This window comes from Halichoeres trimaculatus, unplaced genomic scaffold, assembly GCF_033239565.1.
Source record: "Halichoeres trimaculatus isolate MK-OKI-2021-1 unplaced genomic scaffold, fHalTri1.1 fHalTri1_scaffold_1, whole genome shotgun sequence".
NCBI classification, from domain to species: domain Eukaryota; kingdom Metazoa; phylum Chordata; class Actinopteri; order Labriformes; family Labridae; genus Halichoeres; species Halichoeres trimaculatus.
In genome coordinates this window covers 15,817,455-15,834,215 of record NW_027437179.1, presented here as the reverse complement: position 1 = coordinate 15,834,215, position 16,761 = coordinate 15,817,455, and the positions used below count along the sequence as shown (strand labels likewise).

The following is a 16,761-nucleotide window of genomic DNA, read 5'->3' as shown; positions in this document are numbered from 1 at the left end:
TCTACCTGAGTGTGAGTCTGTATATAGCGTGGGTTGTACTGATGAGTTTCTAGATGATATTTTATTCCCGTACTACTAACAGTATGATTTTGAACTAACCACACAATATGTAATCAGAATAACCTCCCCCTGTTCACCCCACCCCTAAAGGAGCACTATGTGATTGGTTGATTAATGTGAGGCTGGTGGTTTAAACGGACTAGGGCTGCTGCAGTTTTGAATGATGGTGTGAGCAGGTCTCGTACCAGAAAATTTGTTAATAAGATTTCCTGCTTTCTGACTTTTGTATGTGTAATGATTTTAACTCATTTTTTCTTGGTTTTGTGACCTTTGAAAAAAAAAAAAAACCTTTTGAACTCCAGGGTAGTTATGTCATAATGTTTCCCTTAGTTCGTTTGAGATGTATTAGAATATTCTGATATCAACTTCATAGACTTTAGAATAATGATCTGGAAATCGTCAAAACAAATTAAATCATGTGTCTTCATGTACACAAAGGCAAAGCGTTTTTTAATTTTTTTTAATTTTGTTTTTTAATACTGGATCTTTGGCCATCATGAGACTCATTTGAATGTAATTCTTTGCTTTTCTCAGACGTGATGTTTCATTTCTCTTCTGTTAAAGTACCAAACTGTGGAATGTTCACGTTTCTTTCCGCTGTCTGATTTGTTCACATCCTCTCTGTATCCTGCTCCATGCAGCCTCTTCCAGCTGGTTAATTCCTGAAATCTAAGACCATGTGATGACCAAACTGCTGTGCACTGGGGGTCATAAATGTATTTTTCATATAATGTACTCTGTGATGAACTCTCAGTTGAAAATAAATGATATAAATTTAGCTCTGAAGCAAATTTATTCAAACAATATTATATTTATGAACATATAACCTTTTGTAGCTATCCAGTGTAGCACTCATCAGTGTGGGAAATTGTGTGTTTAAAACATTTCAGCAGTGTGATGTGCTAATATTTGATTCTTTTCCATTGGATATTTAAGTGCAGCTGTTTTCTCTTTTCTTCCTCTCTTTATAACAAGGCCGATGAGATAAGACTAACTGTGGCCTGCTCTATACTGTATGTATGAGACTGTGCATTCATTCTGCTCAATAAAGTGTCATGTTGAGATCAATGCAGAACGGCTACATTTTCAGTTTCCTCTTTTGTTTTTGTGTTTTCCCTGTATGTCTCTATTTTCTCTTGTGTTTGAATTCATTTTTTGTTCCTTTTTTTGATTTTTCTTTTTTGTGTTTTGCGTTTCCTATCACGTTTGATTTTTCTGCTTTTGTTTGCTTTTCCTATTTTGTGTTTCCTTTTTCCTTTTTTGGGTTTATGTTTTCCTTTTTGTGTTTGCTTTCTCTTTTCATTTTCTCTCGTGTTTGTGTTTTCTTTTTTGTGTTAGGGTTTTCTTGTGTTTTTTTTTTGTCTACGTTGTCCTTTTCATGTTGGTGTTTTCTTTTTTGTTTGTGTATTTTTTGTTTCTGTTTTGTATTCGTGATTTTTTCTTTGTTTTTCCATTTTTTTTCGTTTGTGTTTGCATTTGTATTGTCCTTTTTGCTTTTTCTTTATGCATTTCCCTTTGTTGTGTTTGTGTTTTCTTGTTTGGATTTATTTACTTTCTTTCTTTTTTTATTGTTTCACACTTCAGGGCCACCGTAGCTACAGCTTTAACGCAGGTTTTAAAATTTGATGTAGTGGGGATTCTTAAAACTGTCACCTGCTAACAGCCAAGGGTAGTTTATTACAAGCCTTCTGTTCGGTTCAATATAAATTTCCTATAATTAACCATCATCGGGTAATGTGACAGTCATGGAAAAATATTGCTAAGCAGATAACACACTGACATCTCTGTCACCCCTAGAAATAGAGGTGGTAGCCACATAGTGATAAATGCCAGAACAGCAGAAGCAGCAACAGCTTGCTATTCTTGGACCTGAGTGTTTTTCAGCCGCACAGGTCAGAGTGAGGAGGAGCAAGGCGCATGGGCTGACGGGCTTTTATTTCCTACGTCAAAAGTATTAAAACTGGACAAAACACACACCAGGGTGAGTAAGCCTCTCTGTAACTGCTGGTTTGAGTGTTATAAGAGAAAGAGCTAACCGAGGATACACACCGTTTCTTGTCGTGAAAGTCGGACACATGGGACCGACAGCACACACCAAGTCAAGCGCCTGACAGACCATCACGTCCTGCTAAACCTTCAGAATAAAACTGTTTACTGTCACTGGCTGCTGCACACAAAGTCAGCTGTGGGTCGAAAAAAAAGATTTTTTTGCCTAACATTTTAAGACTTAACCATTTAGCAGAGCAGAGGAAAGCAGGTGGAGATAAATTATCATGACTTAAAGGACAAGCTTTTACTGTGTTGGTGACTGTAATGACAAACACTGATCACCATTCAGGGTTAAAGCAACATACACTGTGGTGGTTTTGATAAAAACATAAAAAAGCAATGCAGATTTAATTTGTTTGTTCTTTCCCTACTTTTTTTATTTGCCTTTTAGGGTGTACCTTTTTAACCCATGTAATTTTTAAAAAGCAACAGTATGAGACAATGTTTAGATGCTTAACCAGAGCTTGTCATTTGCAGCCCCATAACTGTTGCGCTTCGGCCTGCCCACCCCTGAAAGAACATGACTTATTGGAATTGTCAGCCTTTCATGTTTACATCTGTGCCAGCGCTCATGCTGTGGTGGTCCATGCAAAATCAGAGAGAGTTCAGCTGCAGCTGGGCTAGTGTCAGGAGCTATTTACGTTGACATGCCATTCATCTGGCTAAAAATAAACCTACACATTCACTGGCTCTTTTGAAATGTCATCTCAAACAGCCTCCTGCAAACAGTGTCTGTAAGCACAACCTTGCTAAAGACAAAGGTGGTGACATTTCTTTGAGAGATGTTCTTACTGGAGATCTCCATTGTTGAAATGAAACCTTTTTGTTGTAGCCTTCTCTCCTGAGTGATGCTGTGAGCTGAGCCTATCCCCAGCCTTTGAATCTCTCCAGGCACCGGTAAAACATGTCATCGTCATATGCTGCTGCCATAACAGCCCTTCTTTCAGCCAGCTCTTCAATTACACCTCCCCAACCCAGCCCTTATCAGTCCCCCAACTCAGAGGGGAGTCCCGAAGCGCCCCCCCAGCCTAGTAAACCTGCCCTCTGCCCCACGTCTGCAAAGACACTACCTCAGTCACCTGAGCCTGTCGGATCGTATGATGAGCAACAGGAGAGCCCTGCAGACTATGGCATAGGTATTTGGCACCTTACTGCCACACTCCACACACACACATCAGGATCTTTTCTCTGAACCAGGCTGTGTTTTATCTCACAGGTGGTTACTACCATGTTGAGATAGGGGAGATTTTTGTTGACCGTTACCAAGTGGTTAAAAAGTTGGGATGGGGTCACTTCTCTACTGTATGGCTCTGCTGGGATATGGTGTAAGTAAAGCTTTTACTTAATGATGTAACTTATAACATAGTGACATAATATAGTAATCATGTGATAAACATAGCTAACTAACATAATTGTTTGCATGCAGGGAGAGGCGGTTTGTGGCTCTGAAGGTGGTGAAGAGTGCTCAAACATTCACAGAGACGGCATTGGATGAGATCAAACTTCTAAAATGTGTCAGTGTGACCATAATGTTTTTATTTGGTGTCTACTCAGCACTATGTGGATATTTCCTTTAGTATATCTTTGATACACTGATAGTGTTACTGACTGGAGTGGTATTGATGCTTGTGACCCTTGACTCAGAGAAATCACTGTTTACTCTGTGTTTGTTGAGTAATATGTTCATAATAATGGCAAAAGATGCTTTCTCTGACCATTAGTTGAGCATCTTTTGGAGGAAAGTGTGTCATTTGGTAAAAAAAAAACAAAAAACACTAAAGTAACAGTTTTATAAAAGATGATGCACAATGAAGTCAATTCATTTAGTTGCCATTTTTTTAGACTCTTATATTTCCTCTTTATGTCCCACAGGTAAGGGACAGTGACCCCAAAGACCCAAAGCGTGAGAGAGTCGTGCACCTCATCGATGACTTCAGGATCTCAGGAGCAAACGGGGAGCGTATCCTTGACTGTGAAATGCTCGTTCCAATACTTGTGTCGATACATTTTGAATTTTTTATGATCAAAAAACATCTTTCTTGTGCTCTTGAACTGGCATCACTGTTTAGCATTCACGCTGTAAAACCAGATCCTTAATGGCTCACTAGACGTCTGCATGGTATTAGAGGTGTTGGGCCACCAGCTGCTGAGGTGGATTGTTAAATCAAACTACACAGGCCTCCCCCTGCCCTGTGTGAAGAGCATCCTCAGACAGGTGCTGCGCAGACCCTCACTCCATCTTAAACTATCCTGCTCATCTCTCACCACTCACTGTGCCTTTCTTTTAAACTAATAATATATTTTTGCCCCTCAGTGACTTGAAGTGCACTGCAGTTGACTGTATTTACGTTTCACATCACAGGTTCTGCAGGGTTTAGATTACTTGCATTCTAAATGCAAGATTATCCACGCAGACATCAAGCCAGAAAACATCCTCCTGAGGGTGGAAGAGGCTTACATTCAGAAACTGGCAGCTAACACCAAGCTGTGGCAGCTGCCAGCATCCTCTGCCTTCACTAGCTCCTCAGGTTAGTGATGCTGCTGCAGCAATTGGTGCACCAGATAAAATGAAATCTAAATCTTAATATACTGCATTTTCTTTTTTAAAACACTTTTTTTTTATTTAAAAATCTTTCCCTCACAATGTTTCCATTTCCTGTCAGTGAACGGAAGCTCCAGAGAAAAACAGGTACATGAAAACCACATCTATTCTGTAACATTTCAATCATTTCATTGTGTTGACTATTGTTAAGATTTTAACATTTGCATTTTTATGGCTTCTTCAGAGTTTGTCCAACTTGTTGGGGAAGTTAACTGGAGTTTTCCACAGTCTCGGTGAATGGGTAAGACGTTTCTTTTCTTTTAAGTACTTTATCTTTTGAAAACAATCTTGACAACACCTGCAGCCAAATAAGGATACCACACAAAACCTTGTCAAGGCAGAGTTTCAGGCATGTAATAAATGATCTGTCTATGTACTGTCCTGCAAAAAGAGCAAAAAGAGATCTGTTCACTGTGTTTGATGAAATCATTGGTGATGCTCACAAAGGATGACACAGGAGATGTATTTAATCCTTTACATTACACTGATTTTGTGAAGTTTTAACATCACGTGAAAAACAAAAAATGGTGTATTTAAAAAACAACAACAACAACAACAACAACAAAAACAAACAAACAAAACAAAACAAAACTCAAAATATTTGTTTGTGTCTTGTTATAAAAGCTTTGGGAACATGCTATGTATTCAAAAACATATATTTACTCATTTACCGAACATGCTAAACACTTTAGCCTTGGTTAAACACATGCTTGAACACCCACAAATATAGGGGCAGCCAAAGAGCAAAATCCACTTAGGAAAAAAATGAAGCCAAGCCTAAGTGATAAATATTGCTGTTCATTGAGAATCTACATGAGGCTGGCTGCAGAAAGACCAGAAACCACAAACACACTAAACCAGAATGATGGACTTTTACAGCATTAAAAAACCTATTTAGGGCCTGGTTAAAAACACAGCTTGGGTCTGAAACGCTGTACAGTGGCTCACTTCAAGGTTTAGAAGTTATTAGGATTGTATGATTGTCCAATCAGAGACACAGCTCAGCTAACGTGACCAACAGGCGCCCTATAGCTGTTAGAAAAGAAGCTCAAGGCCTGTGTCATATCCAACATGGCTGCGTCCATGGATTTGCTTCATTTCACTGTATCAGGAGCAGACAGGTGATGTTGTGGAGACTACGTCCATGTTTTGTATAGTCTGTGGGGATAGCATACAAACAAGCACATTTAGTAGTTGGAGGTCTCTATAGAGCATGTCCACAGTCCACAGAGAGTACTGCATTGTCTGCATTTAAATTGAATCATGTGAAGAGGAGATCAACAGAAGTGAAAAAAAAAAAAATCCAAAACTGTGCTGAGCAGCCTGTGTTTCACATGATTACCTAGACTCTTTTACTGGCAGAGGCTATAGAAATACTTGTAATTACAATCAAAATGTGACGTGTTCAGTTGTTAAAACCCAGTCATGTTTCCGCTGCTACAAACAAGCTTCTGTAACTCAGGAGGATGTGGAAAGTGTGCGTTTTCCTTGTGTTAAGCCTCTGTAAGAAGCCACGTCTAAAAATTTTATGTCCTTAAGCATACTTTTTGGCATCATGTTTTATTTTCTCTTTGAGAATTTGACATGGGTAACACCCTTTTTTGTTTTTAATTTTTTTTTTTTGCCAGCAATTACAAATGTGATCTAAGATTTGAGTGTAGAGAGTGTAACACTGAAATTCAACAACAAAGTTTAAGGTCGGAAAGTAGGATCATACTTATATAATGTACCAGCATGAGTTTGAAGCAGCCAAAGTTTGAGTGATTTGTTTAAAAAGTAAATATTCATATGAAGATGTTTTCTTTCCACTAACATCTCATTGTTTCCCATGACTGAATTTCTGCAGTCCAGTAAAATGTCTAGCAGCCCAATAAAGCGTCTAACGAGGAGAGAGAAGAGTCGGCGTGGGCAGAAGAGTGTTTCTGAGGACCATCAAAAAGACAAACTACTCGCATCATTCTCTGGAGAAGCTGATCCCTCCAGCGCCCAAAGCTCCAAGCGTCACTCAAAGCTCACAGGCCTCACCAACTTCATGTTGAGAAGGCACAGTCTGCTCTTTGAAGACGGACAAGACCAAGCTCCAAAAAACTACAGAGCTTCCATGTGCTCGTGGCCAGACCTCAGCATGGACGCTCCAGTCACTGCATCTCGATCTGTGTTCCTACATCAAACTGAGAAGAAGCTGTCACCATCTTCACCCTCCTCTCCCCGTGGTCAGTCTCAGGACACATGTGACTACAGCCTTTAAATAATCTGCATGAACAAATGTCTTCAGTATTATTTCTCAGAGCTCGCTTCCTTTCTTTTAGGGATCAAGGACTCAGATGTTCTCTTGGACTTGCTGAAGCCTCAAAACGCTGATCAAATTCACATCAAGATTGCTGACCTGGGAAACGCCTGCTGGGTGGTGAGTGTTTGTTTAAAAGAGATCAATTTATTATTATTATTATTATTATTATTATTATTATTATTATTATTATTATTATTATTATTATTATTATTATTATCATCTATGGAAATTAATTAAATGTTTTTATTTCCTAAGTGCTTTACTCTGCTTGATCATGAAAAAAGCTTCCAGTGAATGATCAGACTGATTTGCACACATCACTGCTACCCAGTGGTGGCACTTGTGCTTTGCACATTAAAAACTTATTATTTTTGAAGACTGTGAAGATGATTTCCTCTCCACTGTTCATTGCCAGTCTCTAAGAAATGTCTCCGAAAAGCTTGCAGTATTGCTCAGGGGTTATAAAGTCTGTCCCTACAGTTGAAACAGAAATCAATCAGCTTATGGTTGAACTGCCATACATTAGTTTTTGCAACATACATGGGCTCCTAAGGGTTGATATGAACCAAATTTATAACAGTTTTGCATTTTGCTTTAGCTTTTTCTTTTTATTCAGCTTTTTCATTTCTTTTTTTTTTCAATTTTCAATTTCAGTTTAGTTTTATTTTTTTTTATTTTGGGATTTCTAGTTTAATTTCTAGTTGTTGTTGTTTTTTTTGTAAATGTTTAGTTTTTTTTTTTTTTTTTTTTTTTTTTTTTATTAGTTTTAGTCTTTTTTTTTGTAATATTGGGTAGTTTTCAGGGGCCAGATTCCAAACTGTCTGAAAATAAAAGCTCAAAACATCATGTAATAATTTTCAATTTTTTTTTGAAAAATTTCAAAAAAGGATTCACCAAGGACAGATGAACAATGATAAAATGTGTCAATCTGTGTTATTTTGTCTAGAATTAGCATTTTTGCATTGAAAGAATGTTTTTTTTTTTTACTGAACACTTAACTAAAACGTTTTATCAAAAAGCCTAACTGATGTGATAATATAATAAAAAGATTATCTCATAAGCAAGATAATTAAGCATATTGTACGTGGGTTTCTTTAAAGGGTTAATAACAATATAATCCCCCCCATAAAACCAGAAAAAAAAACAGAATTTTTCTGTCTATTTTTGATAGGTCAGACTTTACAGGGTTAAAATAATAATAGATGTAACACAACCCTGAATCAATGAACTGCAGCACTTTGCCACAGTGACAATAATAACTCATATAACTCATAAATGTTTCAGTACTGTTTATTTGTGTACTTTCAGTCAAGTATTTTTTTGGACTAAAATATTAAAACAAGGTCTATCAGTCAGTAATAACAGAGTCTCCCTTCTCTGTGGCATCCAGCACAAACACTTCACTGAGGACATCCAGACGTGTCAGTATCGCTCTGTGGAGGTTCTGATTGGCGCTGATTACAGCACGCCAGCTGACATCTGGAGCACTGCGTGTATGGTGAGCAGGGCTGCGTAGGAAACTCTTCTAGTCTCTTTCTCAACATTTCTTTTAAACTCCTTATTGTTTTGTTTTGTCTTTTTACTGTAGGCCTTTGAGCTTGCCACAGGGGACTATCTGTTTGACCCTGAGTCAGGAGCAACATTCACCCGTGAAGAAGGTTTGTGTTGACTACTACATCCTGTTTCGTCCCTCCCTGAGCTTAATCTGCCTGCAAAATAATCACTGATCTCCTCTTCTCTCAGATCACATCGCTCACATCATCGAGCTGCTGGGAGCCATCCCATCCCACTTTGCCCTCTCAGGGAGAAACTCAAAAAAATATTTCAACCGTAAAGGTAAAGTTTGTTTCTGACAAACATAGTTGTGAGATACTAAGTACGACAGAAACTGAACACTTGCAAACAATAACCTGCACCTGATATCTTTTTTGGATGAGAGAAGTTTGTTTCATTTGCTCTCAGAAGTTTGAGCTGTATGAGTGAATCAGTGCACTTCTCGTTCTGCTCAGGACAACTGCGACACATTTCAAAGCTGAAGCCGTGGAGCTTGTTTGAGATTCTGCTGGATAAGTATGAGTGGCCGCGTGAGGAAGCACTTCAGTTCAGCTCGTTCCTCCTGACCATGCTGGAGCTGCTGCCGGAGCAGAGAGCCACTGCTGCCCAGTGTCTCAAACACCCCTGGCTCAGCTCCTAACAGGATGGTTCTGTCTCGCTCAGAGCCCAGTGGACTAGCTCGGTTTCCTGGAGCAAGCTCAGACACATTGAAAGCGACGTGGGACTCAGACAGCTCTGGGACATGTGGAAATAGTCTGATACCGGCATTATGAGAGCCTTGTAAGATGGTACTTGTCTTTTTTAGTATTTTAATAGCTGTCACTTTTAATTCAGAGATGTCAGAAAATTATGGAAAAATATGAAAAATGTGACATGATCACAAAGTTCCTGAATTTCAATAAATGTGAAAAAAAGCTTAATGGTAATTTTTGTGATGTGGGGGCCTGGAGGGACTGGGAACAGTGGAAGCACTCAAATTTTGATGGTTAGCCATGGGGAGCTACTGGATGGGTTTATATGCACATTACTCAGTCTTTGAATGTTCAAGTCAAAGAATTATAAAAACAAAACAAATGACAATCATTGGTGGAAATCTTATCTTTAGAGCTTTGGGTGAAAAGTTTCAAAAACTGAAAGGAAATAAAAGTAACCCATAAAGAATAAACAGTGCTACACTTTTTTTATTTTTAGTGTTTGCAAATTTATTAAAAATAAAAAACGAAGTCATCACATGCACATAAGTATTCACAGCCTTTGATCTGTATTTTCTTGATACACCTTTAGCAGCCTTTACAGTCTTTTTGAATATGATGCCACAAACTTGGCACACCCATCTTTGAGCAGTGAGCAGCCCAAGTCTAGGCTCTGGCTGGGCCACTCAAGGACATTCACAGAGTTGTCCTGGAGCCACTCCTTTGGTATCTTGTCTGTGTGCTTTGGTTCATTGTCCTGCTGAAAGATGAGCCGTCGCCCCGGTCTTAGGTCCAAAGCGCTCTGGATCAGGTTTTCATCCAGGATGTCACTGTACATTGCTGGATTCATCTTTACCTCAATTCTGACTGGTCTCCCAGTTCCTGCTGCTGAAAAACATCCCCACAGCATGATGCTGCCACCACCATGCTTCACTTTTGGGATATTATTGGCCAGGTGAAAGGCAACGTTTGGCATTCATGCCAAAGAGTTCAATCTTTGTCTCATCAGAGGAGAGAGTTTTGTTTCTCCTAGATCTCCTAGACCCTATGTAAACAGGAGTGTGCCTGAGCTCAGTTTTGAACTGAGCTTAGACAGCTTTAGCTGTGAATACTTATGGTTTCTTCTTTTTTAATTTCTAATAAATTTGCAAAAATTTCATTTTTTTTAATGGTGTCAATATGAGGGGTTGTGTGCAGTTTTGAGGAAAAAAAATGTGGAGAAAGTGAAGCACAGAGAATACTTTCTGGATGAATTGAAATACTTAAAACAGGTTGCAACACCACTCACAGTTTAAGGAGACACTATTAAATTCTTTTAACACTGGTTAGAGATTTTTTGGTCTAATACTTCAGGGTCTACATGTTTGCATACATTGTGCTGGCTGTAAAGACTGGGTACGTTGTGCATTCCTGACATGCTCAGATTCAGCAGAGCTCCGAGGGGGGATGGAAGGAAAAGGAGGGAGGAGTTAGTCTTCTATAAATGCAGGCATATGTCCGGCTGTGGGAGAACTCTCAGATTTTCCTCTGGGAGCGGGAAGAGGTGGTAAGTGGACGGGGAGCACAGTCTGCCTGAGCATGTAAGTCTTTTTTTTTTCCTAAAGGTTTTAATGAGAAATCTTTGCGTGGGGTGTTTTTTTCTTAGCTTAACAAGTGTTTGTTCTTGTGTTGCTCGAGGGGGATCATGGATTAGTCCAGTTTTAATTTCAGTACAGTACAGCATGTGCAGTTGTGGAATTATAACACAGGAGAAGTCAGAACAGTAAATTTATCAACATTTACCGACTTGTTCTTCCTTATCTACCTTTGCTTTAAAACTTTCTGTGATTTGCACATGAATGGAGTTCTCTGTGAAATATGCACAGCATGTTTTGACTTGACTCATTTCACCATAATATAAACTGTTTGTGTGCGTTGATCAAGTCTTAAACCAGCTATTCTGCATTTCTGAATCCCTCAGCTGCGAGAATGTTAGGATGAAACCAGAGTGAAGGTTTAAGTCCCTGGCTCTGCCTTTTGTGACACAGCTCTTAACCCCCAGCCAGTTGCCATGCAACTCAAACTCCTGATCAAAAGGAATTACCTCAACCACCACTGGTCTTTCACAGTTGCATTATTAGTGCAAGGTAATGCCGTTTCCAGCCACAGTCCCTGGTTTTTCCCTGCAGAAAGGGCTCTTGTTTAGAATTCAGGTTGTGTTTCTTTTCTCCTTTCTGCGGTTTTCTTCCTTACCCATCTCTGCTGGACACGACTAAATAAACTAACTGTTCCTGAGAGCAGAACGCCTGCACAAATAGCACTGGTTTGTATGCCAGTGCTATTTGTGCATTTGAAATGAAATAATATCCAACAGAGATAGGATCACTTAGAGGTGTGTGGGTGTGCAGATTGGACCTGTCAGATGCAGCTGATTGAGGACAGGAGCAGAGACAGGACTGTACTCAGCATAGTAAACACCCATATCATTAGCCTCAGACAAAGGACACCTCTCTGTTCACATGAAAGAGGATATGAAGGCTTTCATTTATCAGATAAAGACAGATGTGTTGTTATTGCACTGTGTCTGCAGTTTATTCACCACAGCACTATCTCACCACGCTGATGGATGTTTGCTCTCTGCCTCAGCTGCAGGATGTGGCTGACTCTTCTTTACAGTTGTACTGGTGGAGCAGCTCTTCTGTATGCTCTGTACAGATGGCTGATCCCTGCTGCTGTGCAGTATCATGGAGGGCTTGCACTCATATGGCATGATGTCATTGTGGAGCGGTTGCTGGACACCCTAACCCAATCTACACGTCCTCAGGTTTGCATTTTACGTTGAATATTCACCTCTTCCTGGAGCAGCCTTTTCAAATTCAGCACTACAACTGAGTCCAAGTAATGATAATGAAAAACATGGTGGCATATCACACACTCCAGGTTTCACCGGCATGGACTGCACATTCAACAGGTTGCAATCTGACAATGATTTATTGATTAGTTGGTGTAGGATGGGTGTTGGGGTGGGGCATATTGTACTGGAAGCTTCTCCATCAAAGCTTTGCCATTTTGCAATCATTATGAATTCAGAGGACTAAATACTAAATGTATGTTTCAGAAATCACAGCATGTGGTAGTGCAATTTTCATGGCACAGTTCCCAAGCTGTGGTCTCACAAAGCTGGCGTTTGGTAAGACCTTCCCTCCAACAAAGCATGTCTGCTTTCCTGAAGCACATGCAAATATTATAAATAAGGGTCAGACATACATTTTACCTCGGAGCAACATTTTATTACAGAGCCAGAACGACAGTGATTTTGCATTCATGAGACCAAGAACTAAAGCCACTCCATCAAGTAACATAACAAAACCATAAAAGAGACAAAACACAACTGTACTTAAAAAATAGAAAAATCACTCAGAGAGGACAGACCTCCACCAAATATATTGTTATTGTCACGCAACACTTTGGTCCTACTTTAATGTTATACCTCCTTTCAGCAGACTGTCTGCTACAGTTTGGTGTTAGTTGCAGGTTTGTACATTAATGTGTTACCTGACAGTGTTGAAAATTTTGATGACCCAGTACATATTTCATATTCCAGATCTTAGTATCCAGAATATTGCCAGGATCTGGATTTTACTTTAACATCTGTCAGAAATGATGGTGACCTTGTCTTGTATTGTTTTGCAAAGCAATCCAACCATTTATCGTGGAGTTTTAAACACATATGGTGAAACCGGCCCTATCTCACAATGATAAAGAATCCTTTGAAAAAATCCTGGATCCAGATGATGATCCAGATCACCTCCAAAATTTGATCAGTTTTCCTTATCCCATTTTGAACATTTCCTGAAAATTTCATGCAGATCTATTTGTTACTTTTTGAGTTATGATGTTCACAGACAAAAAAAAAACAACTAACGGACAAACAGACAAACTCTCCCAAAAACATGACTTCCTCGGCGGAGGTAAAAAGTGATTTTGGCCCACTTACCTGGTGGTGGACATCTGTAAACTGTGAGTCAAAGCCCACACACAAAAAGAGACACTGCCAGCATTAGTGGAGCTCGGTGACACAACAATACCCTGAGAGTTAAGAAACAAAACATAAACATAAACAAAACAAAAACAAAAACAAAAACAAACAAACAAACAAACAAACAAACAAAAAACCCAAAACAAAACAGAAAAACCAAATAGAAATTATTCTTGTAAGTATGTTTTTAAAGCACTACTCTTTCATGACTTACCCAATCTGCACCATGTTTACCTTATTGAAATACACTATTAGCTGTTGAAATGGAAGGCTGAGTTGATATTACCTCTACAGCCATTAAAATGACTGCTGAATAATTTCAGGTATTCTGTGTTAAAATGAGTTAAATTAGGTGGTGAAGTTGTTCATGTCTTTAGCACTTCATAGCCATAGCTGCTTATAACAAAATGGCAGATGTGAGCAGCATCTCCTGCAGGTAATACAATAACAGTCAACATGTACCCGCTTAAGAAAGACAGAGCAAGCCTGTCAGAGAGCAACCCTGTGGAGTAAAGTTCACACGTGCATGCTGTGAGGTTACACAGCTACTCATGTTAAGAGAGACTATGTAAACCATTCTCATATTTTACACATGCATGCAAAGTAACATTACTGGATGTTTTTACTAAATGTGTGTGGATTTTCAAACCACAACATATTAACATGTTGTCAAAATGATGAAATCTGTCAGTAAACTGCTCAAAACACTCCATTCTATCACAAAAGCATGACATCATTACAAGATCTTTATTAGACTTTCTTAAATGATGAGGTAATTATCTAAACATCTCCTAACTGGTTTATGACATGCTGACGGGGTGGGCTTCAAACAGAGTGTTATCTTAGCTCCACCCCTGACAGGCCTCCACACGGCTGACCAATCAGAGGGAAGAAGCTGGGAGCTAAAGAGACTGCTGCTTTAACAAAGTGTTTGCTGAATTAAGAGAGTTTTGGAAACAACACTGTCAAAATACAGAGATGTTTTTCAGCAATAAATCATGTGAAGCTACTACCAGAGGGAAAATTTAGATCCTGACAAAAAGCACCTTAGTCTCTCTGGAGCCGGATCTCTCTAATCCATCTAAAGGCTGTGTTAAGGTTAGATAGGATGTTACACAAAACTCAGAAACGTCTTAATGTAGACAGGCTACAAAGCTTTTATCTTAGAGAAAATGCAACAGATACAGATAATTTCTTTAATTATAAGATGTGACTTATTGTCAATGATATTAACATAGCTTTTATCACAGAAATTTTCTGATATGTAATCCAAAAGAAAAAACAAAACAGAACTTAAACCTGCCATCAGTTTATGAGAAGGAGTGGAAACACCATTTATAAAAGAGTTAAAGGGAGCTTTTGTTTATTGCAACAACAAACACTATTTAAGCGCTATTTAAAAATAAACTACATATGCATGTATTAGTGTAATGCTTTTGTAAACCAACTGTATATGTTCACATTTTTGCAGAACAGGTGAGTTTCATGTGAGGTCACTTTTATTAACCGCTAATGACTAAATAGAGAAGGTTTTTTTTTTTCTGGTCTTGTTAGTTTATATTAATATCAGCGCAGTTATTAAGGAGTAAGGAGTTTATATATATATATATATATAGATATAGATATAGATATAGATATAGATAATCTGATCTATAGATAATCTGGTGGGTGAAATTATTAATATGAAATTACTACTTTGCTCATTAAAGGTATACTTTTCAATCCTTTGATTTACTCAAATTTGCATTTTTTGTTTAATTACTGTTAAGTTCTACAAGTAATTTGCTTAATTTTAACTGAACAAATTGTTTCAGAAATAAAGACATTTAGGATTACATGTATGAATGTATGAATTACACTTTAAGATCACATCTGTTAGGCAAACAAACATTCTTCAGTGAGATTTATTAACAAAGAGCATTTTTATTGAAAACTATATCTAGAAAATTCAATCTGGTCTTCCTCATACGAAACTGCTACTGACAGTAAACTTCTTTAAGGTTGTTATTTTAAGTTATTTTATAGTTTAAATTGGCTTCTGAGATAAAGGGGTTTAATTTTGATAAATCCTACACTAAGTTTTAGATTGGTTTTTTTTATTTTTTTTAACAGGCTTCTCTAATACAGTTTTGAGTGCGATCAGGTCCAATCATTTCACTACGAGGCAGTGTAAAATCATGTAAAAGAACACGAACAAATCAAATCCACACACTGAAAAAAATTACAACTTGTTTTTTTTTTTTTTAATGAGTTCTGCTGATAAATTAAAAGGGAAGTGGATTAACTGATAAATCATCAGTGTTTGGTTACATGACAGTGAAGTGGTGTTAATTTTGTTCTCCTCAGAGGCTCCTGAATGCAGTAAAAAAGAACGCCACTAGAGGGGACCCTCGCAGCGTGGTCCAGGCCATCGATCAGTTCTGCAGACAGAAGGAGTGGGCCATGAACGTGGGAGATGAGAAAGGTTTTGATTTGCTTTAAAGTGACAACCACCTTTAATCTATAAAGCCATTTCCTTTCTTGAACCATGTACTTCACAATATTCTTTTACATTTATTTATTTATTTCACCACAGGCTGCATTCTTGACTCAGTGGTGTCAGAGGTAAACCCAGGCACTGTGCTGGAGCTGGGAACCTACTGTGGATACTCCACGGTGCGGATTGCAAGCCTGCTTCCCCCTCACGCCAAACTCATCACCCTTGAATTTAACCCAGACTTTGCTGCAGTTGCTCGTCAAGTCATTGCTTGGGCAGGATTAGAGGAAAAAGTGAGGTCGGATGCCTTCACACAGAATGAAGAACATGATTAACATAAAGTTCAAAGGTCAGACTCAACTGTTTTCTTCTATCTAGGTCCAGTTAGTCGTGGGAGCATCTGGAGACTGGATCCCAAAAATGAAGGAGCATTTCGGATTGGACACAATTGATTTAGTTTTCCTGGATCACTGGAAGGATCGCTACCTTCCTGATACGAAGCTGATTGAGGCAAGTTCATTAAGCTTTTTGTCTTTTCATCAACAACTTTGAAGTCTGTCACTGACACCTCCTTTTCTCTTCAGGAGTGTGGCCTCCTCCGAAAAGGAAGCATCCTATTGGCTGACAATGTCATATGCCCTGGAGCTCCTGATTACCTGGAACATGTCCGCAGCAGCTCACAGTATGAAAGCCAGTACTTTAAGTCTCACCTGGAGTACACCAAAGTGGAGGATGGCTTGGAGAAGTCTGTCTTCTTAGGATAGAGTCTCATGTTTTACACAGAAACCAAATTAGACTTTGCCAAACCTGTTTTTCTAAAAAAAGTGTCCGTTAACTTGAAATTAAAGTGTCATGTTGGGGTAAAAATGCACTGAGTTGTAAACTTTTTTTCTTCACCAATCACACGCTGGGCATTAAACGAGCAACAAGATGTCTACAGTGTTTCTAGGTTTGCACATCTAATGGACAAATGTTGACCTGCAAACTGATCTGGGGCCTGCTTTCCCCAGTGCATTGACC

General features: G+C 38.7%; 2 protein-coding genes across 2 annotated transcripts; both read left to right on the top strand.

Annotated features, from left to right (window-relative positions):
- The first annotated feature begins 1,839 nt into the window (after positions 1-1,839).
- Positions 1,840-9,499, top strand: LOC141797896 (SRSF protein kinase 3-like). The gene is made up of 15 exons (XM_074679591.1): positions 1,840-2,041; positions 2,942-3,245; positions 3,326-3,434; positions 3,536-3,623; positions 3,982-4,069; positions 4,218-4,324; positions 4,472-4,637; positions 4,773-4,798; positions 4,896-4,952; positions 6,558-6,924; positions 7,021-7,118; positions 8,392-8,499; positions 8,590-8,659; positions 8,745-8,837; positions 9,011-9,499. The coding sequence occupies exons 2-15, from the start codon at positions 3,014-3,016 to the stop codon at positions 9,193-9,195; spliced, it is 1,794 nt and encodes a 597-aa protein (XP_074535692.1). The 5' UTR covers positions 1,840-2,041; positions 2,942-3,013; the 3' UTR covers positions 9,196-9,499.
- A 1,191-nt stretch (positions 9,500-10,690) lies between these two features.
- On the top strand, positions 10,691-16,596 carry comtb (catechol-O-methyltransferase b). The gene is made up of 6 exons (XM_074679602.1): positions 10,691-10,827; positions 11,873-12,050; positions 15,612-15,729; positions 15,841-16,034; positions 16,120-16,251; positions 16,326-16,596. Exons 2-6 carry the CDS (start codon positions 11,880-11,882, stop codon positions 16,503-16,505), a joined length of 795 nt encoding a protein of 264 aa, XP_074535703.1. The 5' UTR covers positions 10,691-10,827; positions 11,873-11,879; the 3' UTR covers positions 16,506-16,596.
- Positions 16,597-16,761: the final 165 nt, after the last annotated feature.

What these genes read in the sequence shown, in the direction of transcription:
- LOC141797896 (XM_074679591.1), top strand. Translation starts at nt 3,014, where the DNA reads ATGTCATCGTCATATGCTGCTGCCATAACAGCCCTTCTTTCAGCCAGC. An exon ending in TGCCTTCACTAGCTCCTCAG is followed by an intron (nt 4,638 to 4,772) that starts GTTAGTGATGCT and finishes ATTTCCTGTCAG; the next exon opens with TGAACGGAAGCTCCAGAGAA. An exon ending in TCCACAGTCTCGGTGAATGG is followed by an intron (nt 4,953 to 6,557) that starts GTAAGACGTTTC and finishes GAATTTCTGCAG; the next exon opens with TCCAGTAAAATGTCTAGCAG.
- comtb (XM_074679602.1), top strand. Translation starts at nt 11,880, where the DNA reads ATGTGGCTGACTCTTCTTTACAGTTGTACTGGTGGAGCAGCTCTTCTG. An exon ending in CCCAATCTACACGTCCTCAG is followed by an intron (nt 12,051 to 15,611) that starts GTTTGCATTTTA and finishes TGTTCTCCTCAG; the next exon opens with AGGCTCCTGAATGCAGTAAA. An exon ending in CTGATACGAAGCTGATTGAG is followed by an intron (nt 16,252 to 16,325) that starts GCAAGTTCATTA and finishes TTTTCTCTTCAG; the next exon opens with GAGTGTGGCCTCCTCCGAAA.